This window comes from Caenorhabditis elegans, chromosome II (assembly GCF_000002985.6).
Source record: "Caenorhabditis elegans chromosome II".
NCBI classification, from domain to species: domain Eukaryota; kingdom Metazoa; phylum Nematoda; class Chromadorea; order Rhabditida; family Rhabditidae; genus Caenorhabditis; species Caenorhabditis elegans.
In genome coordinates this window covers 7,012,720-7,036,632 of record NC_003280.10, presented here as the reverse complement: position 1 = coordinate 7,036,632, position 23,913 = coordinate 7,012,720, and the positions used below count along the sequence as shown (strand labels likewise).

Genomic DNA, 23,913 nt, shown 5'->3' with positions numbered 1-23,913 from the left:
AATTTTTAAATTGAATTTTGACCGGTTCCCTAGTGACCCGACTAAAGTTCAATATCGCATTTAATTCCCATAATCGTGTAGTACTACTGTAAATACCCATTTCACACACATAATCCTTCCTGCTAATGTTAGTTATACAATTGTGTGTGAATGGGATCACTGGCACAGTGGGTGGCCTATGAGGAAGCCGCTGACTCGAAGTTGGGCGGGAACAATACTGTACTTAAGTACATTTTAAGGTCAGTCAAGATTTTGTAGTCTTTCATGGAAACGTTTGAGTTAAAGCTAAAAAGTGGCTTGAAAGTACTTTGTGAACACGGAATCCATACAGGGTGCGCGGCAATTGCCGACCGGCAATTCTACAAAATGGTGGACATGTTTCCCCGATATTTTTTTATTAAAATTTAATGAGATAATATAGATAAATATTTTCTCTATCTGGAAATAACTTTCATTCGACTTGGAACAACCGAGAAGGTGTTCAAAAATTGTCCGAAAGATGAAAATTGCAAAAAAAAAATTGACTGCAATTTTCAACTTTTGGGCAATTTTTGAACACTTTCTCGGTAGTTAAAAGTCAAATAACAGTTATTTTCAAATAGAGCAAATATTTTTCTAAATTTTATCAATAAATTTTAATGAAAAATATCGGAGGAACAGGCCAAACAGTCTTATTTTGTAGAATTGCCGCGCACCCCTGAATCCATATATATTCATTTAATAAGAAGAAAATCTTTAATAAGAAAAAAAGAAAAAAATCAATATAATACATATATAATTTAACGAAACTTTGTTTTGTGAACTTTTTTATTGGAATTTCATTGGTGAATAAATGTTTCATTTATTGTTTTCCTTTCTTATTGTATTTTTAACAATAGTACATGTATATTAATATAACAATTCTAGGAAATCCCGTATTTTTCGATATCCAATCTGTTATTTTGTACAGGTAACAGGTTTTAACAACCTGTAGAAATCATTTTTTGTAGCGCAGAGTCCAACTCAAATTCTCCGATTTTTGTTTCTCTAAACACTGTTACTAATATCGGAACAATGATCGATTTTTTTCCTTGAAAAAGTTCAAACCTGGGTACATAGAACATAACTGTCCTCATGGTATCACGTTGGACTGCACCGAATTTTTCAAAAAGCTTAAAGTTTTTGGGTGGAGAACATAAGTTATTCTTGTGGTGGAGCATCGGAGTGGAAATCGGGCCCTGAAACAAATGCGTGGAAGTAGACTACTGTGTATGCGATAGACGTTTTTCTTGGATCAAATTAAAAAATATTTTGAGGTTTTCCCAATTTTTTCTAATTATAAATTCTTAAATGGGATAACCTTAAGATGATTCTATTTTTAAACAAATCATTCAAAATTTTGCGATCGCTGAAAGGGAAGTTTTATAATAATAATAATTTATTACGCTCTCACAGAGACGTGATGGGAACCAGTGATGTGCGGCAAATCTCAAAGTTTGCCGAGCTCAGCAAATTCGGCAAGTTTGCCGCACACCCCTGATGAGAACACAAATCAATAGTTATCAATTTTCAATGTGAACATTGAGTTGGGCAGTAGGGCATTGAGTTCCATTTTATAATCTTCTTTTCCACCGGGGTCAAAAACTTTCAAGGTAAATTTAACACAGAAATAAATGCCAAACGTCAAGCTTCAAGTCCCAAGTTTGATCGAATTGTCAAGCGTTCAAAATGGGTTTTTGTAAAAAGCGGTTGATCGATCACAATTTAAGAGTTTTATTATACTTGAAATAAGCACAAAAAACAAGTTTTCATGACGAGTCATTTTGAGAAGTTTGTGAATGATCTCAATTCAAAAATCAGTATTTTTCGGTCATTCTGAATATATTAATGCAAAACATCTTTAATTCTCTGATAGTGAGAAGTAACAAAAGTAAAGTTTTCTGAATGTGACAAATACCCATTTTCTGGTGCATAAGCATTGACTTTGATTGTCCAGTTTCAGAACGTTTAGATAATTATATTTCAAGAAAAAATGTATCCAATATTTATCTTCTTTTCTTTTTCTTTTTTGTAAATATTATGTGTGCATGCTTCTTTACCTTATGATATTTTATTATCGTAATAAATTCAATTAAAGTAAATTTTCAGGAGCTAATTATCACTTAAACTGAGAAAAATGTGCAAATAATTGTAACAGTTATCTGCCCGTTACTTCCAATCGCACATACATATCCAAAAGTATACTTATTATAATATTATATGTTTTCATTCCAAATGACCACCCATTTAGCCGTTCAATCTTCAATGCTCTGTCTCAAGTGTCATACATCTCTTGATAACAAGAGCCATCTTGTCTCCCTGTAACTTACGCAAACAACCACACATACGCCTCCTTAAATAGAGTAGTCCTCCTACTTCTTTCGTCGGCATGTTTGAGCCCGTGTTCCGGGCCGTCCACTCGACTGATACACTCTTACCGATTTCCGTGTTTGTTCGAGATTAGACCTCTCATCACTACTACCGACTTCTTTCATTTCTTGACCCCTCTTTTGGAATTATTTACACAGATGATACTCTTTTGATCAACAATTAATATGTTCTATGTCCAATTGGAACCTGAAATTTTTGGAAAAAATTGCATAAAAATGAATTTATATAAATTCTGAAATTTCAGTAAAAATGATTTCAGTCATTCAAAAACGTCCAACCCGAAATGAATGAAAAAATCAAAACGTTAAAAATAAGAAATAGATTCGCGAAAATGTCAGTTGGTATGTAGAGAGTTCTTGCAGAAACAAATGAAAGATGCGATTTTTTTAAAAATGTCAGAACTATTATTATCGATTGTGTAGAAGTATTTGATCTTCAATTTTAAATTATCATGTTCCAGACTTCAAAAATAGGCTTCCACTTGCGAAAATTATGCTTTAAATTAGAGAACATCAAAGTGTAAATACGCCCTGTTATGTATTTACAGTTTTCTAAATCTCTCGTCGTATTTAATGAAAATTAGTGATTGACATTTTCTTTAAAAAAAATTATACTGTCCATCATTTGGAACAAGTTTATATTTAATTTTTACAATTTAATGCCCACTTTGAATTTGTATTTTAAGACTTATATATCCAGAAATGCATCTTTATACTCTTGATTTCTTGTCCGTTGCTTGTTGATCTTAGAAATCCACTCAAAGTTTCGCACGGAGGCAGAAATAAAAAAAATGAAAAACTGTGATATTCGGTCATTGTTGCCCCACTGGCGTAGTTCAAATCAATTTCACCATTGGCGCTACTGCAACTTTAAGCAAGAATATGTAACAATTGGTAAAGGAGTGATTTCTAGAGTACAGTGCAACTGTTGTTCCACTTCTACGATTTTAAAGGGAGGTGCATTTATGTGGAATGGTCTTGCCGCTCGTCTATCATCATTTTTAACTGTTTCTGTTCAAAATTCACACGCTGAGTTCGAACTGAGCTGGAAAAGGAGGATGGAGACTTTGAAGAGTATGTTGTTCTCGTAGCGGACATTTTGCGGATTTAATGGACATTTTTCAGTATTCAATTGAAATTCTCAAACCGATTTGGAGATACTGACGACTTCCAAGAATTTGAAGAAGAGCCTGAAGAGCCTACACATCGCGGGACTAACAATGAAAGCTACAACAATGATGATATCTAATTGGAAGGTGAAATTTAATAGTTTTTGTCAAATGAGAAGTCGAAAAATTGATATTTATATTGCTTTCCTACCCTTCCTATCCCTACCCTACCTATGAACTTCCATATAAATTTAATTTACGTATTAGCAATAAATATGTATATTGCTATTATTCAAGGCTATTTTGTTTTAACCGCAAACGTTCAAATCTGGTAACTTTTTATTGAAAGAAAATAGGGTTTCCTGTATAACACTGTGGTGGATGCTCCTTGTTCCTGACTATTCTCTCAGTTTCTTTTTATTCACTTTTTTCCTTCTCGTATTTGTCTTCTTAGCCCCCGGGTGGGCGCCTTTTCGACCGTTTTTCTCAATTCGTTTGTCACCATTACAGACGTGACAAGATTCCCACCTGACTACTATACGGGAGAGCTCCCCGAGAAAAAGTGAAAAACTGAGGAAATTAAAGAGAATTAGACATAAGCTGTTATGGGGGGCAGGGGGTTGCCGATGCGCAAAAGGGTTACGGTATGAGAAAAATACAGCAAAGAACATTTTGCGAGAATCAAAGTGAGAAAATATTGAATCTTTGAACTATTAAGAATTTGAGTTACAAGTTCAGTCAAGTTTTCAAAATATATATATAGCCTTAGGATTATTGTTTTCCAATTTTTAGATCACTAGTAGATCTTGGCTATTTATTAAAGTATCCAGAAGTAATAATAACTTTAAATTAAAACGGTGAGTTCATATTAAGTTTGTTCATTGAAAATGTGAACCGAGTATTTTTCAACTTCATAGTAAAAACGTTAGAAGTCAATTCCACTTTCATCATAGGGAATTCAGCCTAAATGCACTTTTTAAAGTCCATATATGACACTACAATAATTGCAGTAAATGTTTTGGTAAGTTGCCAAATTTTCCAGAAATGTAATTTCGAGCATTGCTGCATCCCCAGGAATTTTTTAAATACAAACAACTAAAACGCAATACAATTTATAATTGTTTGATTGTATTTCAAAATTATAATTGGTGACAACTGAAAACTTACCACTCTTCGAATGAAATTTTTTAAAAATGTAAAAGGCATTTTAGCAACACAGACGCGGCTTTTTTAAATAACTTTCCCAACTGACGATGCACCATCTTTAAAGTAGCGTTATGTTGTTCAGAGTGAACCTCACCACGATCTCAGTTAAAGTAGTTACAAAAAAAAACTAGACTCACATTTTTAGAGAGGAACGATAAATATCTGCAAAAAGTTACTGTTGTCGTGATGGTACCCATTCTAGAAGTGTTTAAGTCCTTACAGATGAAGCTTAAATTCTTTTGAAAACCTCAAAAAATCAACAATTCAATTTTCAAATGTTTGTCTGTGTTCTCTCCATCTCTCTTTCAAAGGTATGATTACTCCTCAACCTGCAAATGCAAATGTGCTGATTTGTTCCGTTATCAATCCCTTTTCCGTCTGTCTCCATTTTTGCCCGTGGTTACCCTTCTCTACATTATACTTAACAAACATTTCGTCTTATTTCAAACCAATACCTTTCTCCTCATCGTCGTCTTCTTCCTTCATTTGTGCATTTAGCTATCAAAATGAAGAAAATAAAGGGGTTTTCACTCTCTTTCTCTCTCCATCTTTCTCTTCTTCTAATAATAATTGCCAGGTGGGTGCCCACATTTGTGTCTCTCATGCGAAATGATCAATGATTACGTTTGTCTGTCATCAGAAGCGTAAGGTTTTCCGAACGACGACAAATGAGAGAGATATCGAGTTCTGGTTTCTCCCGTCATCACATATCATTTTTGTTTTTTTTTTCATTTTAATTATAATGATCACAAATTTTCCTGTTTTTTTTTTGACAAATTCAAACCTACTAAAACAAATTCAAACTTACTTTGAAGGCGCATGCATTTTTTATTACCCAGTTGAGCAACTTTTCGATTTTGTCTTATATCCCGGTCTCGGAGCGAAATTTCGCAGCTACACTACTCGCAAGTAGTTCTAAAGTTTGAACAAAACCACCAAAACCTACGGTAGCTAAAATGTTCTAGTCGTGTCGAGACCCGGTTGTGTCAAAAATTGAAACTGGGTAAAACTCGTACGTTTTACCCAAACTTTAAAAACATCACATGATCCTTTTTCGAATTTACTTTTAGTATTGTTTTACACGCATTGCTTAGCTTTTTTGTGAACTATGAACAATATTCCCTGCAAGACCAAACACCTCTCAAAAATGTGTGTACCGGGCTGTCAGTAAGGGCCTGTCGCTAATTAAAAATGCCTATAATAGTTGTTGCCCGCGTGACAAGACCCATGTGCGTAAGATCTCGTGAAAATTGCCATCTTTAGAGCTCTAATTAAATAGAGAAATTCGCTATATCATAAAGTTCGAGCTTTAATCAAAAAATCTTTAAAGAATGCTCTGAAATTCGGAGATCCTAATATAAAAAATATTTTGAATAATTTAGTTTCCATTCTCAATCCAACACTAGGTGCAAAACTTCCATCTATCGGGAATCGTAATTTTTAAAATAAAAAGCATAAAATGCTCAAACACTTGTTCTATTTGCTCATCTACAAAAGCACTGTAAGTGGTCGCTCCGGTTGCTCCGCCCATTCTCTCCCACTCACTCCGCCCTTCTTATTATTGCTCTCTATGAGCACACGAGGACCCCATCGGCTCAAATCGTCATTCTTATTCGGCTACTGTCGTATTCTTCGGTGACCGATGTCCAGCGTCTTACCTGTTCAATATTTAGACTGACTATCAAAGAGATCTAATACTGTCAGGTAATGACGCTGGATTGTCATGTCATTTCAAAAAAAAAACAGGTAACGTGAAATGTATTTTTCTTTATCTAGTTACCGGTGAAACACAAACGAAACAACTACAGAGTTTCATGTAATAACACTTTTTTTTGAAAATGTCAAGCAGGTGAGCTCGCAATGTCAAGTAAAGTGAATACAACAATGTAACTCTGTTGAGATTTAGTAACAATACAAAACAAAATGATGATGATGTTCAAAAAGACACGAATAAAAAAGGAACCCTAATAGAAAAAAAAATGGAAAATGGTATGAGAAAATAAATATAAATTCTATAATTGTATCTTATTTCTTATTATTCTTCTTGTTGTTTTTAGGCTTTGAAGTTGTCACCCATCCATCGTCTTCCTGAAAATCATTTTATTTGTGTTATCAAAAATAAAAGAGAAAAATGAAGCTGGAGAGAGTGAGACAGTGTGTACATTTGGCTAGTTTCTCCTTCTCTCACAGCCAAAATAAACACATGTATTTGATGTTACGTGCTTTTTATCACCAGACACATGTTTGGCTCAAAGCCAATAAACTAGATACTACTGTTATCCTTACTTTCTCAGCTTCTTTCTGATTTTTTTGTTTCTCTGCTTCCAGTCTTTCTCGTTTCGCCTTGACATCGTCATGAGACAGTATAGGAGCCGAGGCAAAAGATATATCGTCAGATTTTGGTGAGGGGAATCCAAGTCCGGGTGGAGGTGTTAAAACAACATTCTCGAGTCCTGGAGGCGGCGCAGCCATGGATGACTGAAAAATTAACAGTAATTGATTTATTTCAGAATTTCAAATTTACCGAATCACTGTAGGAAGTCCCCATCCCGAACATTCCAGAAAGAGAAAATGATGAGAACATTGAAGTCATTGAAGGAAGTTTTGGCATATTCCAGAGCTAAAAAACCAAAGAAATGTAAACAGAAGTTCCATTAATTAAATCTTACATCAGGTTTATCTTGGTTTTCGTCGTTTTTAGGTTCAGTTTTGGCTACTACTTTCTCAACTATCAATGAATCAACTTTTGGAGCAGATGGAACAATTGAACTTTGAGAACTAGGCACTTTGTTAGCAGACGGTATTTCCATGTTATTCTTATTTTTCTGAATATTGTAAATATAGTGAGAAAATAAGAGTGATAGTTACCTTATTTTTCTTCTGATTTGCCATTAGCTGAGCATTTTTTAGTGAATCTCCAGACTTTGAGTTTGCCATTGTCCATTCCGAACTCTCCGACTTCTCGATATTCGAATGATGGACTGGTGGAGTAATTGGTCTGAAATTTAAAGAAGTTTTCAAGAGAACTGAAATACACGTCAATGTTATATTACCCAGAAAAATTTTGCGATTTAAGCGCTAAAACTACGGTACCCGATCTCGTCTCGACTATTTTTTGTCAAATGCGAGAAGGTGCGTGTCTTTAAATAAAAAGTACTGTATTTTGGAAATATCTTTAATTGAAAAACTTTGAAAAATCGATGCAGAATCCGCTGCAACTGGAGTTTGGAATTACAGTACTCCTTTAAGACGCACGTCCGTTTGTATTGAAGAAAAAAAACGTGTTAAGACAGTGATTTTAGTGCAAAATTTTGGGAAAATGACGCAGTAGATTGTTCAGCAATTTAATTCTAAATTTTTTTTCGATAAGAATTAAATAGTAAACTACTCAAAATGTTGGAATATTTTTAATGAAGATTATTTACCTTGCTGGCTCAGGCTCCGAATCCGAATCAACTTCATTTGATTTATCTTTTGAAGCAGCTGCAACTCTCGCTTGAATTTCTGCCTTCTTTCTAGCCCAATCCTCTTTCCGTTCTCGTTTTTCCTTTTCTAGTTGTGCTTCTTTGGACAATGGAATATCTTGCCACGTTTCAACTGGAACACTTGCGACTGCAGAATCTGGTGGAGGTCCTAATGAAGACCAAACTTCTGTTTTCGGAACAGATATTTTATTCTTCTTTTTATTCTTATTCTGAGTTGCCTTCGAATAGTTGGCTGGAACAGACACACTTGATATAACACCTGATTTCTGAAAAAAAAATTTCAAGTTTTTCTTACGAAATCAATAGTTTCTTACAATTTTGCTATTTTTACTATTGAGCCACGAGCTATTCGCAGGCATCATTGGCGCTGATGCAGCTGGTAGTGCAGGAAAATCGAGTCTTCCAGAACTTGGAGCCGAAGATGAGGATTCAGCAGCTGATTTCTGATCAACTCTCTGGATCATTTGAATATTAGACTTTGCATTCTGAGGGATCACACGATCATCAACAGTATCAAAACGAAGCAAAGAATTGTTGACTTTAACAACAGCTTGTGGAACATCTCTTCGTGAAATATACTCATCATCTTCCTCTCTAGGAGCATTTTGTCTTGCAGAAGAAGCTTTTGCTTTTTGAGGTGCTGGAGCAGGTGGCGGAGGTTGACGTTTCTTGACCAATGGCGGCACTTTAATTCTAAGTGGTGGAGCTGATGAAGATGATGAGGAATCTCCCAGTGATGGAAAATGATCCACGACTGCCGGTGCTGCTGGTGCTGCGGGCTTGTTAGCCTTGTTGAGACGAGGAAACTCGGATGATCGAACATTAGGCTGAAATTTAATATATTGAAAAATTATAATATATTGAGAAAAAAAAATTTATAAGTTAAATTTAGAGCTGAAAAAAATATTGTGTATTTGATGCTATATTTGTTAGTATTCAAAGTCATTTCGCTAATATATTTTGGATAGAACTAACCGGCGGAGCTTGTGGAGCCAAACTAGGAAATTCTTGCTGATTACTGGTATAGGCGGATCGTGTACTCGTGAATACTCCCTTGCTTTGAGCGGATCGAACAGTTGTAAATTGACTCGGATCACTTTGAGGATTCGTTTCAACTTGTCTTTGCACAACCGCAATTCTTTCTCGTGGAACAGGCGGAGGAGGAGGCTCGTTAGATCGTAATCCTCGTCCTCTGAAACTTTAATACAATTGAAAATAATTGATTGATTGATAGTTATTACCTTCCAATAGGTCTCCCAGGATCTGATGGTCTTTGTCCGAATCCTAATTCGATTAAATTTCTTCTTTCGGCGTGCTCATTTGCTCTGTGTAAATCGAGCTCGAACTTGTTGGCAAATGCTATTCCCATCTCTCTGCATTCTTCAGTTTCACAAATGTAATGATGTTCCTTGTAATGTTTCTTGAGCCCATCGTGTTTTCTGAAGAATTTGTGAATTTATTGTTATATTTTAAATATCTTACCCGAAAAACACGTTGGTCATTGTACCATCAGATTCACAGAATTGACAGAAAAAGTGATCTTTCCTAAGATGTCGATAACGATTTTCTTCATCGAGGAACTTCTGCTCACAGAAGAGACATTGAGGATGACCTTTAAAGCTTTTATCGTCAAAATCTCCAGATCTCATATGTCTTTGAAGTTGATCTCTCGTATATGTTTTTCTTTCTCTTGAAAATAAATTCAAATTGTCAGTACAAATATGACAATATGATTGCTCATGTCGACTAGCCATATGTTGTCGTAGAGACATGAACGAAGGAAATTCAAGACGCTCGCCATCGTCACTGAAACATTCAAATTTTTAATTAAATATTTATAAAGAATTGTAACAACTAACGTTTTGCAGATTTTGCACACATGCGCCAGATACTTTTCGTATTTTGTGCCAGCGATTTTGTTACTGAAGCGAATATCATATCGATCCTCGTCCGGATGAGCTGTTTTTTTGAATGATAGAGGAACATTTGCTAGATCATCGTCTGTAGTACAAAACGAGAGAATGTCGATATCCGAGCGACATACTGGACACGTTTTCGAATTTCCAAGAATACGCATTCGAATAACACATTCTGCACAGACAGGATGACGACAGGAACCAATCTGTAAATTTTAAATTTGCATATATCTAAAAATCTTCAATGAACCAACTCCAAAAACGTCATTTTTCTTGCAACAAATATCACAGTCAATAGATTTCTGCCCGCATGGAATATCGGAGAAATTGGTCTGAAAAATCATTATGTGAATGTTTAAAAATTTTTAAAAAAAACTAACATGTGCCGCGGAGATCATTCTTTCATATTTTTTCATGTCTACTTTTGTTGGTTGACGAGAACTTTGGTTTTGTCGTGCAGGATTCGGTCTTCTTGAAGCGTTGTTGTTAGCGGTGGAGCCTGAAAATAATTTCATTTATACTATTTTTAGGTTTTCTGAAATACCTCCTCTTCCACGATTACCTCCTGATCCTTGACCACGACCTCTTCCATTGTTCTGAGAAAAACCCGAAAATTAATAAAGGAATCGCTATTTGAAACTCACATTCTTCTTGCCCTGATCGGGTGTACTTCCATCGACAGCTTCGTCAGGCATGTTGAGCGGGCTCTGAAGAAGAATTCTCATGATTTAGAAAAAATTGTTTAAGAAAATCAAGAAAACAAATATATTTATTAGGAAAGCGATTGCACAACATTGGGACAGCGATGCAGTTTTAGTTTCGCAATGGAGCGCAATTACACAGCTTTCACACACATCATTTCTATGTAAATAGTGAAGAGAATGAAAAGAAATAAAGACGGTTTCTCTCTCGTACTGAAAAAATGAATGTAATCAGCGAAATAAAAAGAACTTCCATATCTTTTGTAATTTATTAACATTCGAAGCATAGAAACACGTCATGTTGTCAGTCTCACGGCCCGAGAAGTGGTACCTGTACGCAATTTGTCTACCGTATACCTGGACGTTTGGGCGCGTGTATCTCAAAAACGGTTGGCCCAGTTTTTTTGTGATGCATATAAAAAATGTCCGAAATTAAATTCTAAATTTTTTGGACCAAAGCTTTTTTCGTTATCACGCGCCCAAACCTGGGCTACACTCAAATTATCAGTAGAGCGCATTTGCATGGATGTACCACTTGCCGGGCCGTGAGTCTGTTCGAGAAAAATGAACAAAGGAACCATTTGAATGAAACATGAATGAAAAATAGAAGGAAAATATATTTAGAAAATCGTTTTAAAGAAGAAAATCATGATCTGAAAAAGAAAAAAAACATACGCCTCTCGTCTACGGTAAATCAAGGCGCATGCAATGATTTAGCGCTTTGGGTCTCGCACCGATTTACCGTAAGAACTCATTTTCAAACTTCGGTTTGGCAAAAACAAATATTTTTTCTTCTCCACTGTGGATTTTCTTTTTATCATTACAATTCTTTGTATATTCTTTTGAGAAACTTGAATTTTGTGCAACTATTTTAACAATCAACTATTTTATTAGAACATCAAACATTAAATTGAATCGTCCAGCTAATCACTTAATTTTTGCCATTATCTCTGCCTTGGTTAATCGTTTCGGGGCTTTTTTGGTGAGCGGTATTGCTTCGAACTCTGGCACGTAAATCTTCCGGCGTTTTGCTGAAGAAGGAGGCGAATCGGAGATTGGTTCACGTTTGACTAGGTCTTCATCGCACTGAAAATGAATGCATTTGTTGATTACACAAAAAAACTATTGGTTCGTAAAAGTGGTTGTCTGGTTTATACCCTCCATAAACCACCGATCCAATCTTTCTGATACTAGAATGAATTATTCACCTTTGCTTTCCTCTCTGAACCTCTTGTTCGGAACCAATCCTGATTTTTCTCGACTTGTCGATTGACAGCTGAACATTTCGAACTTTTCAAAATGTTTGAAATTGGTGAACCTTTTTCATGAGTCTTCTCGTGCTTAATCTTCGCCGACAGCTGTCGGAACACCATATTGCACACACAACAAGACAGCTCCTTGGATTTATGCTGAAGACGCACGTGCTCATTGAGCTCCTGAATAGAAATAAATGTGAGATAGATATTAATTTTTGTGTATTACCCTATTAAACCTAAACTTTATTCCTCTGCATTCTTTGTATGGGCAGTGTTTCTCCTCCCTTTTATGTTCTTTCATATGTTTCTGTAGAGCAGTTTGAGTTAGAAAAAACTCATGGCAATCAGGACATTCAATTTGATCGAGGTATCTGCTGAAAAATGTACCAAATTTTTAATTAGATATTAAACTGAATCGTTGAATATATTTTTGAAATCTTAATCCGAGTATTTCATTCAAATGAATTCACTTACTTATGCTCATTCAACATATGTTCAGCTAGTACTGACACCGCTGAGTAGATCTTCCCACATATGTCGCACTTGCTAGAAACGCAAGCTTTGTGCAAAGTTTTGCATCCCATATGGTACTAAATTTTAAACATTTTCATTATTTTCTGCCTACTCGGATCAAACCTGAACAAAGTGATTTTGCAAATTGTGCTTTAGAGTGAACATACGATCACACTCATCACATTGATATTCCTTATGTCGAAAACGTCGAAACCTGTAACCAATTCAATTTCGACGCATGTCTGTCAATCATTTCCTACTTTTGTCGAGTCATCTCTCTTTTCGGAACAGGCATCATAGTATCGTCGCTGTCCTCAAAGTCACACATACCCAAATATCCATGTGCATCTGATGGCTGAAAACTTCCGTAATTGATACTTAATTTCTTCGTTATAAATTACATGAACATTTGAAGATTCTCCTCTTTCCAACGATAACTCTTCCTCTTCTTCTTCTTCTTTAACTACGAACTCCTCTTGAAATTGAAGATCATCTGAAGCAATAATTTCAAAAAGAGAAAGAGCGTGAGCAATCTGGAAATTGTAGGAAAAAACCAACAAAATTATCGCTCGCATGGCTGCTTCTCTTTTCTCTTTTCCAGAAAAAAAAGATGAGCTTTTTTTTCTCTTTTTCTTCGTTTTCCCGCCCTATGGTAAGAAGCTGCTGAGAGCTAAAGTTGGGCAAGAAGCTGCAGGTAAATGCCGAGTATATGTATAAATTATTATAGAAAAAATACGATCGCACAAAAATAAACAACGACGCAACGACACTCCGCTATTTTTAAGCCCCGCCCACGATTTCATTTGCACTGAAATGTGGCGGCCGCAGTGCAAATGAAATCGTGGGCGGGGCTTAAAAATAGCGGAGTGTCGTTGCGTCGTTGTTTATTTTTGTGAGATCGTATTTTTTCTATAATATATCGCTCTTTTTTCTTCGCAGTTATATATTTTTTTATTTAAACTTCGTTCATTATTTCCCATATCCATCTTTACTTACTGACCTTTATGTTTCAAGGACGAGTTGATTGTTCTGTCGGAACGTTTTGACAGGTAATCCTTCGTCTCCTCCAAACTTTCACAAAACTTTGGCAAATCCTCTTTGTCTTCATTCATTTCAATTTCGAAATGACCCTATATCGCCCATATTTTTTAATTTCTTTAATTTCTTTGTTGGATTCACACGTAAAATAACGAGTTCACGCTTTTATTCAATTTTGAGCACACGCGGCCATCAACAATTTTACACCAAAAATGCGCCAAGGACGGGTTGGCACACCAATCGTGCTGGCGCACTTTTTGATGACGTCACATTTTTATGTCAATAAATCTGCCGAAACTAGAATTCTCACATGTTATTATAGGCACTGAATTAGATAAAAATTTAAGTTTTTCGCACGCTTTATCAATTTTTAAAATTTTACCGATATTAAAATTTCTTTTCCGACAAGATACTTCTATTAATATATTTTTTCTTTCACTTATCAATTATTTATTGCAGAACCACTGTTATCAGCATGAACGACTAGCGGAATGAGTTCAAATACAACTGATATTGATGTGACGCTTGTCGATTATTTTGCCGTTGCCGGTTACGACCCAGATATAGGACTTGTGGTAACTAATTTTTTAAATAATAATTAGAAAATATAACATTTTAATTTATCCAGTTTTTTTTAAAAACTAATTTATTCTTGATAAATCCAAGGCACTTTAAAACAATTAAGAAAACCATGTTTTATTTTACGCAGGATTTGTGCAAGATTGCAGCAAGAATCCTTAATTCCTATTAATTTCTATTCAAGAATATGCACATAGGAGATGCACTTTACACAAAAGGTTTCACTTCATTTTGGACTTTTTTATTTTTGCCAGAGTAGCGCCCGAAAAAGATTTAAATTCGATTAAATAATAAAAATATAATTTTTCTCATTGATTTTTTTAAAATTAATTAATCTTTAAATTCAGGTGGACACTAAATATGATCCTGGCCATACACCATGCGAATCCCCTGGAAGTTCTGCTCCAGAATTCCGGCCGCCTCTTCAACGATCTTTTGTCGCCAAAATAATCAACCATTTCCCTCAACGAAGGCCTGGAAATCCATTTTCTGACGATATTCTTCATGTTAGTAATTCAAAATTACAATATTCCAATATTTATTCAATTTTCAGTTATGTATGCCGAGAGGTCTCCGGTTTTACACCGAAAAAGATGTTCCAAAAAAGCTAATGATTCACACATTTGCAAATATCAAGGAGGATGGCTCGCGAATAAATGGAACTGCTTTAACGTTTTACGAAGAAGTCAAAGATTTAGCGATTTGTGATGCAATGGCTCAATTACAACAGGATCATGTCAGAGAGATCACTGCAAGGCATAATGGAATTATTGAAAAGCAACAAAGAATACATCATCCACCGGGAACTGTTTCAGGTGAGTAGAATAAATTAAAATCGAAAATTAATTTAAAAAAAAGCCCTTTATATATATATATATATATCTTTTTTTTCCGAGTCCTTCTCCAGCTCCTTTTTCCCGACCCCCTGGAAGACTTATATTATTGTCCCATTACACAAAAAAGGGTCCACAACTAATCCGGGTAACTATCGCCCTATTACACTGACTCATCCATTGTCTAGACTATTTGAACGAGTTGTACTTGATGCTCTCAAGCAGAAAATATCTCCACTCCTCTCTTCCAAACAATTCGGTTTCCTGCCTGCGCGTTCATGTACTCTGGCGGTTCTCGAATCGACGTCCAAAATTCAGAAAGTTCTTCTTGACAAGAGCAAGTATGTGGATACTATATATTTCGATTTCAAAAAAGCATTCGATAGTGTTCCCTGGACCATTCCTCTTTCTTTTGTATATTAATGACTTATTAGATTTGTTCCCCCTGATGTCCATGTTACAGCCTTTGCCGACGATCTAAAATTACTCGGATCGGACCCCACTTCTATCCAAACAAGCATCAATATTGTCGCTGATTGGTGTAAAAAATGGCGTCTAAATCTTGCTGAGCAAAAAACTGCCGTATTACACTTTGGTAAAAAGAACCCCCGTCATAAATACTTTGTAAATAGTGTTGAAATTAAACCGCGTAATTCTATCAGAGATCTCGGAGTCATTGTCGATACCAAATTATCATTTGTAAATCATATTAATCAGACTTCTAATAGTGCCCTCCTTAAGTGTCGCCAAATCCTTCGCTCATTCCGCTCCAAAAGTCCCGAATTCTATTTTAAACTGTTCAATGTTTACATCCGCCCCGTACTCGAATATGGCTGCGAGCTCTTCCCGCCCAACTCCACCAAACTTGCCAAAAAACCAGAATCTCCCCTCCGGTTTTTCTCAAAGTGTGTCTTTCAAAGGTGCAATTTATCATACTCGTCATACAGCAGCAGGCTTTCACAATTTAATTTATTGTCTACTCACCACAGACGGGTTCTTCAAATCCTCCGAACTTTCCATAAAATTATTTCAAGCGAGTATCACTTCCCGTCCTTATCCTCTTTCGTTCGAGCTTCGCGCTCTACTCGCCACCCCGAATAGCAAAACGTTTCCCTAAATTGTTAACTCCAAATGCATTTGCGTCGCGCCTAGGCTCTATTCCATTCGACACCCTCTTCCCCCCCAACTTGACCTCCAGGACTATAGCTGGTCCAACTGGTCATTTTACTTATTTGTTCACACATCATTTTATTTTTTTTAACCCTCCGGTGTAGCTCTTTCTTGTGACAAATAAACAATATTACTATTACTATTACTATCTCAAGGCTTTAAAATTATAATTTTCCAGGAGGTACTCATACATTACCAAGAAATCGGAGAGATCGATCAAAACGAATTTCCTATTATGAAGGTGGAGGACACAATTCGCTATACATGTTCGTTGTTAAATTTAACCGAGTGTTTGAAAAATGTTTTGCATTAAAATAGATGCTACAAAAACGTTAGCGGAATTCTTTCCAGAAAAATTGACATGAATTTTACATGGTGCATATCTTTTCGAACTACCCATACTCAGAATTTATTATTTTGCATTTGAAATTTTTCCTCATCCCATTTGTGATTGACTTTAAAGACAACATTTTCAAAATCTCTAACCCCTCTAGAGAATGTTTGTATATTTTCTAAAATGAGCAAATTTGAAACAAATAAGCTGCAATTTTTCGGTGTACGCCGGGGAAAAAATGTTCTGATTAGTTTTATAAATACAATTCTTATTTCAGGTCACGTACAATCTGTGTGCTCTCTCGCCTTCCTCTTGTCAATTCAACGCGTGCTCTTTTAACTGCACTGCATCAGATTATTGCATCCCCTTCATCACCTCATTTACCTCTGGAATCTTACATTTACTGGTGCCTCTACGAAGTTCCCCTTCCATCGCCTAGCATGACATTAAAGGCTTGTAAATTTAATTTTCTTTGAATATAAATTTTCTATATTCAGATTCCGTTACTCGGCACAACACTTGTTGTTCAAAGGCCTGGACCGAAAGAACTTCCATTTTTCGATGACTCAATTGGAAGTATATTCGATTATCTTCCTGTCGAAAAGTTTATTCGGCTATTCTCCTGTTTTCTGTTAGAACATCAAATATTACTATGTTCGAAGGATCTTTCTCGATTGATGACTGTCTGTGAATCCTTACTTGCTCTTTCATTTCCATTTCGATGGCAAATGACATATGCTCCCGTTCTACCATACTCAAAACTTGATTTTTTCGAAGCTCCAGTACCATATGTAATGGGATGGTATTATGAAGACACGGTTCCCGAGGAGTTATTTCAAAGCAATGTTTGTGTAGTAGATTTAGATACGGGAAGATCCGAATTACCAGAAGATGTTCCGGTTTTTCCCGGTGCTCGGCAACTTGCAACTGATATTAAAAATTCACTGGAAAGGTTGAGTGACAGTGATAAAATGCTCACATCGACATTAGACCGTAGTGAGCCGGAAGAAGTTGTAGTTGGCGGAGTTAAAATGAGAAGAAAAAACAAAAGACCAGAAGATTGGGCTGCAAAACGAATGAGTAGATCGTTTGATTTGGAAGATGGAAGTGCAATGAGCGAGGAATTAAGTGGTATGTTTTCAGTCTTCTAATACATTTAAAAATTGAATTCGTTATTTTGGATGTGATATTTTCACAATTAAAAATTTGCTTTAAAAATTTTATAAAGAAATAAAATCCATGTCGAGCATGATTTCAAATTTCGAAAAAGCTTTAGGTATGATGCGAAGACCCTCTCGTACTGGTTTACAACCACTTCCTCTTGAAAATGTTCTTCGAAATAACTCGACGCTCGCAAGAGTTGCTGAGATTGCTCGACGAGCCGGAGTTGTTGTAGACGTGGATAACATCAAATCAGAATTTGCTGATGCTCAGAATCTGGACTCACCTATCGCGCGACACTATTTTGTGGTGAGAATAATTGCATTTTTAATGTATCCACATAACAACTCATTATCATAAAATTTACAATTACGACACTGTTTCAGGATGCCAAAGTGAACAATGCAATCCGTGAATGTGTTCTCAATCGATTCGTTGAAATGTTTTATTCCTATGAGCACTTTGTTATTGGAGGTCAAGGATGTGATGATCGAGAATCTTATGAAGCAAATCGGGAGAGTATGGCTGATTTTGACAAAGCATCATTTCTATCTGATCAACCTGACAGTCATCTCACTTTTCTTGCTGCTTTTCTGGAGACACAGATGTTCACTTCATTCATTGATTCTAAAATTCTTTCTCAATGGGAAACACCAGATGAAGGTGTTGTTCTGTTTGATTCAAGAATTTCTGCAATGCGTGATCTTCTTGGTGTTTCAATTGTTCGTACACCAACATATGAAGCAACACCTCCTTTCGCTGCAACAGAAGATTTGATTTCAAAACGAGAAGAAACAACGGATTACGTAGTTCCGGTCCCTCATACTCTTGCTGGTGCATTTCCAGTTCGGTATGAGGGAGCATGGCCAGTACATCAACTGAACACAACTTTACTTGACGGTGCAAACCTTATCAGTCCAGCTCCATCTCCATGGCGTCAACGATATCCAAGACTTCGTTCTCAAAAAGATGGTTCAAATGGTAATTCAGGGCAATCCGTTCGACCGACAAGTGTATATGGAGGTGCTGGACTAATGCAAGTAGAATCAAGCAAACAGATTGCACAGCAACAATATGCATTTGTACAGCAATTGTTGAAAGAAACTAAAGGTAATCAGGAATACAATTAAAAGTTTTTATAAAAGATTCTTTATTTTTCAGCAAAAACGAAGAGGATGCTTGTTGATAAAATGGGAAAAGAGGCAGTTCAATTGGGTCATCTTGATGCTGGAATTACCGGTGTAGAAGAGAACACACTGGTTGCTTCATTTTGTGATCTTTTAGAGAGAATTTGGGCGCATGGTCTCAAAAACAAACATGTAAGTTTAGTGATAATTGATTTTAATTCATAAAATGTGGTTTTTTTTCAGGGAAAATCATCACTTTGGAACTTTGTTCTGCAACATCAAGATTTTGAAAAGCCTGGATTAACAACAAGAGCATCATCTACATCTATGCTCACTCCAGGTATGAAAAATTGCAAAATGTACATAGTTAATATTCTAAAATGACTATAAGACATTTTTCGTGTTTTTACTTCTTCATTAAATCTTTACCAGACTCCTTTTTCTTCAGCGTTAGCGTGGCTCGTCTTGCGGCGAAAAATCGAACGTAAGAATTTGTACAGGCGGTGAAAAAGACTTGTGCGAACCAGAATGGCGCTTTTCAGGCTGAAACTATCTGGCTGAATTTGAATATTGCTTAGAAACGCTTTTTTGATAATTTTTGTTGTGAATATTGTGAAAATTGAAATATATTTAAGTTACAAAATTCAACGAAATTAAAAGAACGAAATCCGTATTGTTTTCTATATTGTGTTGTGCTTCCTTTCCCGAGTGTAGTCCTTTTCAGCCATTCGCGGATTTCGTGCACCATCCCTTCCACCTGCTCCTCAGTCAACTCATAATCGACGTGGCGGTGCTCCAATTGATGAAGTTCCTGCTCCAATCATATTATCTCCTCAAAATAATACAGATATGCTCACAGCTATCAGTGATATCGTTGATTCATTTCGTGGAGCACAAGAAGAACCATGGAGCAAATCACTACTTCGTGCAGCTACTTCAATTGTGGAAAAATACAAGAATATAGAGAAGGATTCAAATGGAAATCCATTAGAAACCAATTCAACATTACCATCTCGTTATCCAATTACTCATCCTTCAATTGCTCGTGCTCGCAACCAATCTGTCGAACCGTTTGGTTTACAAATTTCAGGCAAAAGCATGAAGAAGTCTTCTAGTATTGGTGGTCAGTATTGTGATTTTGGAATGACGTTTTCTTTTAACCTTATATTTTTTAATATATAATTTGTAAATACTACATTAAACGTAACAAATTAAAATCTTCAAATCAAAGCTAACTCCTCTAAAAATTGTGTGATTTAACGCTTCCGATATAATTCGGCTGTCCGTCCGTGACACTTCATTCTCCTCTGTGTGCCCCTGATTGGTATTGGTTTTCGAGAAAACAGCTTACATGTATTGGGTGCTGCTCTAACATATTAAAAAAAACCTGCACAGACTATCAATTTTTCTTTTGCAGATTTCACTAATCCAGCATGGGGTGGTTCTCAAACGGATGTCTCGAATCTTGGAGGATATGCAAGTGTGGAAGGATCTCCACGCAAAATGAGATCGCAAAGCAGGACTAGGAGTCCAGATGGAGCGAGAGTTGTTCTGTCACCTTTGCCAACTCATGTTGCCTATGATTTGAAGTATGTGGATCAATGGAATCGTCGAGTAAATTACGATCTTTCGGTTTTTCAGAGATCGAAAATTCGAAGATTTCATTTTATCCAAAAATCGAAAAAAAAAATCAATTTGAAAGTTAATTCAAATTCTAAAGCTAAAACTGTTTTTGTTGGAAAGATAATCTAAATTGAATTGAAAATTTGAATATTGAAAAAATTTAAAAATCGAAAATTCAAATTTTCCATAAATCTAAAAAATGTTTAAAAATTTAACAAACACTTTCGAAAATGTATTAGATTTTTTTAGATCTGAAAAACATAGGAAAATGTTTTTTTCTTATAAGAAGACGGGCAATTTTAAAGTTATTTTTTGAAAAGAAATTAAATTTCGTTTTTCAGAAACGTTCTCCGAATGACAGAAATCAAGACTGATATTGGATATGCTCGTGCATTTGTTCGATTGGCTCTTGAACGAAAACTTTTACATAAACACTTGGGCGCCCTGCTCAGTAATTCCCGTGTTCTGAGGTTCAATCTTTTCGTTTTCTTTGTGCAAATTTTGAGCCTATTGTTTCATGTTGCAGAGAGCTCTACAAACCGTATGCATTTGTTGGCAGTGACGAGGAAAAAGAGCAATTCTTGTTCCATATTCTCTCTTTGAATGCAGCTCAATTCAGATGTTTTACGAACACATTCACCAAAACAAGTAACTTATTTTTATAATTTTAAAGTTATTTGTAAAAATAATATATAAATTTAGAAATGGATTACCAAGTTGTCATCGTAACTGGATCTGGTCGTGGAGCAATTCCTGCAATTTGGGTTACTGTAGAAGGAAGTCTCTGCTCAACTCCACCAATTATGCTCAAGCCAAACACGCCTCTATTCAAATTTGATGTGAGTTTCTGAAAAATTTTTAAAAATAAATTTCAATGAATATGGAATATAATTTTAGCACAAAAATCTCGGAATTCTATCAACACTTCGAATTGGTCATCAACAAAGTGAAAAGCCTGTCCAATGGTTCCTAGAATATGTATTGGTACGAAATGAGATAACTGGTCAAACATACAAGTTCCCATGCTCGAAAAAATTTGGAGAAGATCGATGGTTTGGTAATGGAGAAGATATTACTCTGGAGAGAATGTTAGTTGCGGAACCATTTGTTGAATATGATGGAAATGATAATGGAATAATTGAACAAGGAGAACCATTCTCTCCAGCAAGAACTCGTAGGATGAGCTCTAGAAGCCAAACACCGCAGAGGGAGCGAAGTCCATCGAATGGTCGAATGGCAGAATCTAGTTCAAGGAATAGAAGTACGAATTCTTAATTTCCACTCAATTGATGTTATTTTTCAAAATTTCAGAGACAAAAGTCAGTGAGGTTGAGCATCTTCTTGGTGAAGCAGTAAATGCCCTGGTCAAGTATTTCTGCTCAGAACGAAAAGTGAAAAGCGAGTTAGCTCACTTGTTGTGTGGACAGAAAGGTCTCGTGCTGGCAATTGAACAAGCATTCCAGCTGGGTAGACAAGAATCTCTACTCAAATATTTTAGAAACACTTGTCCGTGGGATTATATTGGTAAGAGTTAAATACTTGAGAATTTAAAATTTTATTTTCATTTTCAGAACGAGTATGCTCATGGTTTTTCGAACTCTGCAGGAAAAAAGAAGTTGACAAGTTACCAAAAGAGCAGAAGACAATGATTCATCATGCATTGAGGTTGATAATGACTTTAAAAAATTTTATTCAACAATTTTGAATTTCCATGCATTAATAGTCTCAAAATCTTCTCCCTTTTCTGATATTTTTTTGAAAATTCAATGATTGGAGTTTCTGATTATTTTTCGCTTTCAATTTTTTTTTCAATCAAAACCCACTCGTATTTCTGGTGTAGCATCCCTTAAACGCCCGTTACATTTCAGATTATATCGAAAGATCGACGCAAAGACGTCCCTCGGCAAAGACGGAAAATTCCACGTGTTTGTGCTTCTCTCCATCAGGTTTGTCACCTCGATTCTATATGACGACTTCTATTCCCTCACCCATTTGCTGCTGGATCGTTATCGTTTACAGCGCACTCCAGTTTCCGCCATCAGGCGTCCCTTATGGACTGACCAGCGCGTCGTTTCCCCCAAGATTTGCGCAGCTGTTTTACACACACACATGTTCCTCATATTGAAATGCTTCGTTTTGAACGGAGGCATTTTACAGCCTCGTTGACCTTTATTTTTCGTGTAAAGTTATATGAACTGAGGGGAACCATTGCCCGAGTGGTCTACAAATTTTGATTTTTGTTCAGCTATGTAGTTTCTATGAAAGGAAATATGTAAAATAGAATACGTATAGAAAATGTTTTTAAAGCTACGTGTTTCCTGACATAATAATATTTTTCGCTTTTATATACATAACTTTTTCACAAGGACTTAGAGCTTCTCTGGAAGGTGAAATAACGTATGTTCATTTTTTTTGCTGTAAATCAAAGAAAATTAGTTGCAAATGGCTGAAAAACTGTTAAAAGTTATAAACAATTGATATAAATATTTTAATTATTTTTATCACTTTAGCAAAAATTAAAATCTCTGATTTGGCACCAAAAAATTGAAAAAAAAAACCAATAAAATTTAGATCAATTTTATTTTTATTTACAGTCTTCTTCGGTTGTTACGACCCATTTTCTATAATTTTAAGTAAACGAAACTACTCCCCACTTTTAATAACTTTTATATTATAATTTAGACTTTATTTTCATGATGTGAGACTAAATTTTTCTCAAGGTGTACCCTATTCTCTGAAAAAACGAAAGCAAAAATTTACTCACTTTACTCATATTCCAGAGATCATATTCTTCCTGGACTGCTTCCATTAATGCGATACTCCCCTGTAACCGCCGACATGTACAATGAACCATCATTTCTTCGAACTCCTGCTCATATGACTTATTTGGCTAAATTGATGTACTCTTTATCAGAGTTTAACATCACAATTGATCCAAGTCTCACTTATGGAATATCCTAATATGTTCTCTTTGTTTTATATCCTTTCTAGTTTTGCATTAGGTTCACTTTTGAGCTGATTAGTTTGACGCATTTTTCTTCCCGGTTTCAAATGTTTTCCTTTTTCTGTATTTTTGTCATCCCTCTTACTGGGTCCTATTTCCCCGTCTCTACATTTTCTCAGTGCCAACACATTCTTGAGTTCTTTGCGTTTTCAGCAATAGTCATGACAATTTAATTTCGTTTTGTCAAACAATCTTGCTTTTCGTGTGCTTTTCCATATTATTGTTTTCTCTTAAAATCTATCAGCCTGACCGTTAAAATTGCCATAATTGTGTCCTTCATTCTTGTGAATAACCTCTGAATTTTTTCCCATTTCTACATACGTTCTCACCTCTTTTTCCTGTTTTTCTTCTTATAGTTTGTATATAAATGACAAATATTTATACATTTCCTGAACCTTTTTTCCCATTTAATTTACGGTCAGTTACGCCCGTTTTATTATGTTTTTATTT

At 35.6% G+C, this 23,913-nt stretch overlaps 3 protein-coding genes and 4 non-coding genes across 8 annotated transcripts; 2 read left to right on the top strand and 5 right to left on the bottom strand.

The window, feature by feature from the left end:
• Positions 1-2,297: 2,297 nt before the first annotated feature.
• ZK1131.2 lies at positions 2,298-2,571 on the bottom strand. The gene has a single exon (NR_051312.1). It is a non-coding gene; the product is annotated as an Unclassified non-coding RNA ZK1131.2 (non-coding RNA).
• Positions 2,572-3,017: 446 nt separating this feature from the next.
• 21ur-11158 lies at positions 3,018-3,038 on the bottom strand. Its single transcript, NR_051311.1, has one exon.
• Positions 3,039-6,197: 3,159 nt separating this feature from the next.
• Positions 6,198-6,324, bottom strand: C52E12.9. Its single transcript, NR_051310.1, has one exon. It is a non-coding gene; the product is annotated as an Unclassified non-coding RNA C52E12.9 (non-coding RNA).
• Positions 6,325-6,355: 31 nt separating this feature from the next.
• mir-236 lies at positions 6,356-6,453 on the top strand. The gene has a single exon (NR_002358.2). It is a non-coding gene; the product is annotated as a pre-microRNA mir-236 (primary transcript).
• Positions 6,454-6,476: 23 nt separating this feature from the next.
• znf-598 (RING-type E3 ubiquitin transferase) lies at positions 6,477-10,831 on the bottom strand. 2 transcript variants are annotated; one of them, NM_001375249.1, is made up of 15 exons: positions 10,769-10,831; positions 10,669-10,720; positions 10,505-10,623; positions 10,379-10,456; positions 10,068-10,330; positions 9,691-10,014; positions 9,450-9,647; positions 9,184-9,406; positions 8,523-9,035; positions 8,149-8,474; positions 7,592-7,721; positions 7,393-7,548; positions 7,248-7,343; positions 7,010-7,201; positions 6,477-6,811 (listed from the first exon to the last, which is right to left on the bottom strand). In NM_001375249.1, the coding sequence occupies exons 1-15, from the start codon at positions 10,817-10,819 to the stop codon at positions 6,749-6,751; spliced, it is 2,784 nt and encodes a 927-aa protein (NP_001362178.1). In that variant the 5' UTR covers positions 10,820-10,831; the 3' UTR covers positions 6,477-6,748. The 2 variants fall into 2 exon arrangements, with proteins under 2 accessions (NP_001362178.1, NP_495439.2); NM_063038.6 differs by having other exon boundaries at positions 6,481-6,811; positions 9,184-9,400.
• An 861-nt stretch (positions 10,832-11,692) lies between these two features.
• Positions 11,693-13,720, bottom strand: lst-5 (C2H2-type domain-containing protein). The gene is made up of 8 exons (NM_182263.8): positions 13,595-13,720; positions 12,996-13,087; positions 12,855-12,949; positions 12,718-12,808; positions 12,556-12,671; positions 12,308-12,455; positions 12,034-12,261; positions 11,693-11,911 (listed from the first exon to the last, which is right to left on the bottom strand). The coding sequence occupies exons 1-8, from the start codon at positions 13,704-13,706 to the stop codon at positions 11,753-11,755; spliced, it is 1,041 nt and encodes a 346-aa protein (NP_872063.2). The 5' UTR covers positions 13,707-13,720; the 3' UTR covers positions 11,693-11,752.
• Positions 13,721-14,123: 403 nt separating this feature from the next.
• lst-6 (Lateral Signaling Target) lies at positions 14,124-23,853 on the top strand (the record flags this gene model as incomplete). Its single annotated transcript, NM_001381485.3, has 20 exons — positions 14,124-14,207; positions 14,559-14,717; positions 14,765-15,026; positions 16,393-16,480; positions 16,826-17,000; positions 17,046-17,679; positions 17,825-18,018; positions 18,096-18,819; positions 18,871-19,028; positions 19,080-19,176; positions 19,561-19,959; positions 20,254-20,425; positions 20,801-20,929; positions 20,986-21,107; positions 21,162-21,298; positions 21,357-21,720; positions 21,771-21,983; positions 22,031-22,124; positions 22,328-22,405; positions 23,240-23,853. 20 exons carry the CDS (start codon positions 14,124-14,126, stop codon positions 23,418-23,420), a joined length of 4,464 nt encoding a protein of 1,487 aa, NP_001367509.1. The 3' UTR covers positions 23,421-23,853.
• Positions 23,854-23,913: the final 60 nt, after the last annotated feature.

Coding starts and splice junctions, on each gene's coding strand:
- znf-598 (NM_001375249.1), bottom strand. CDS start 10,819: ATGCCTGACGAAGCTGTCGATGGAAGTACACCCGATCAGGGCAAGAAG. Junction 10,721..10,768: donor CCGATCAGGGCAAGAAGAAT/GTGAGTTTCAAA, acceptor GGTTTTTCTCAG/AACAATGGAAGAGGTCGTGG. Junction 6,812..7,009: donor ATCAGAAAGAAGCTGAGAAA/GTAAGGATAACA, acceptor AATGATTTTCAG/GAAGACGATGGATGGGTGAC.
- lst-5 (NM_182263.8), bottom strand. CDS start 13,706: ATGAATGAAGACAAAGAGGATTTGCCAAAGTTTTGTGAAAGTTTGGAG. Junction 12,809..12,854: donor AGAGAGATGACTCGACAAAA/GTAGGAAATGAT, acceptor AATTGGTTACAG/GTTTCGACGTTTTCGACATA. Junction 12,672..12,717: donor TGCAAAATCACTTTGTTCAG/GTTTGATCCGAG, acceptor TTTAAAATTTAG/TACCATATGGGATGCAAAAC.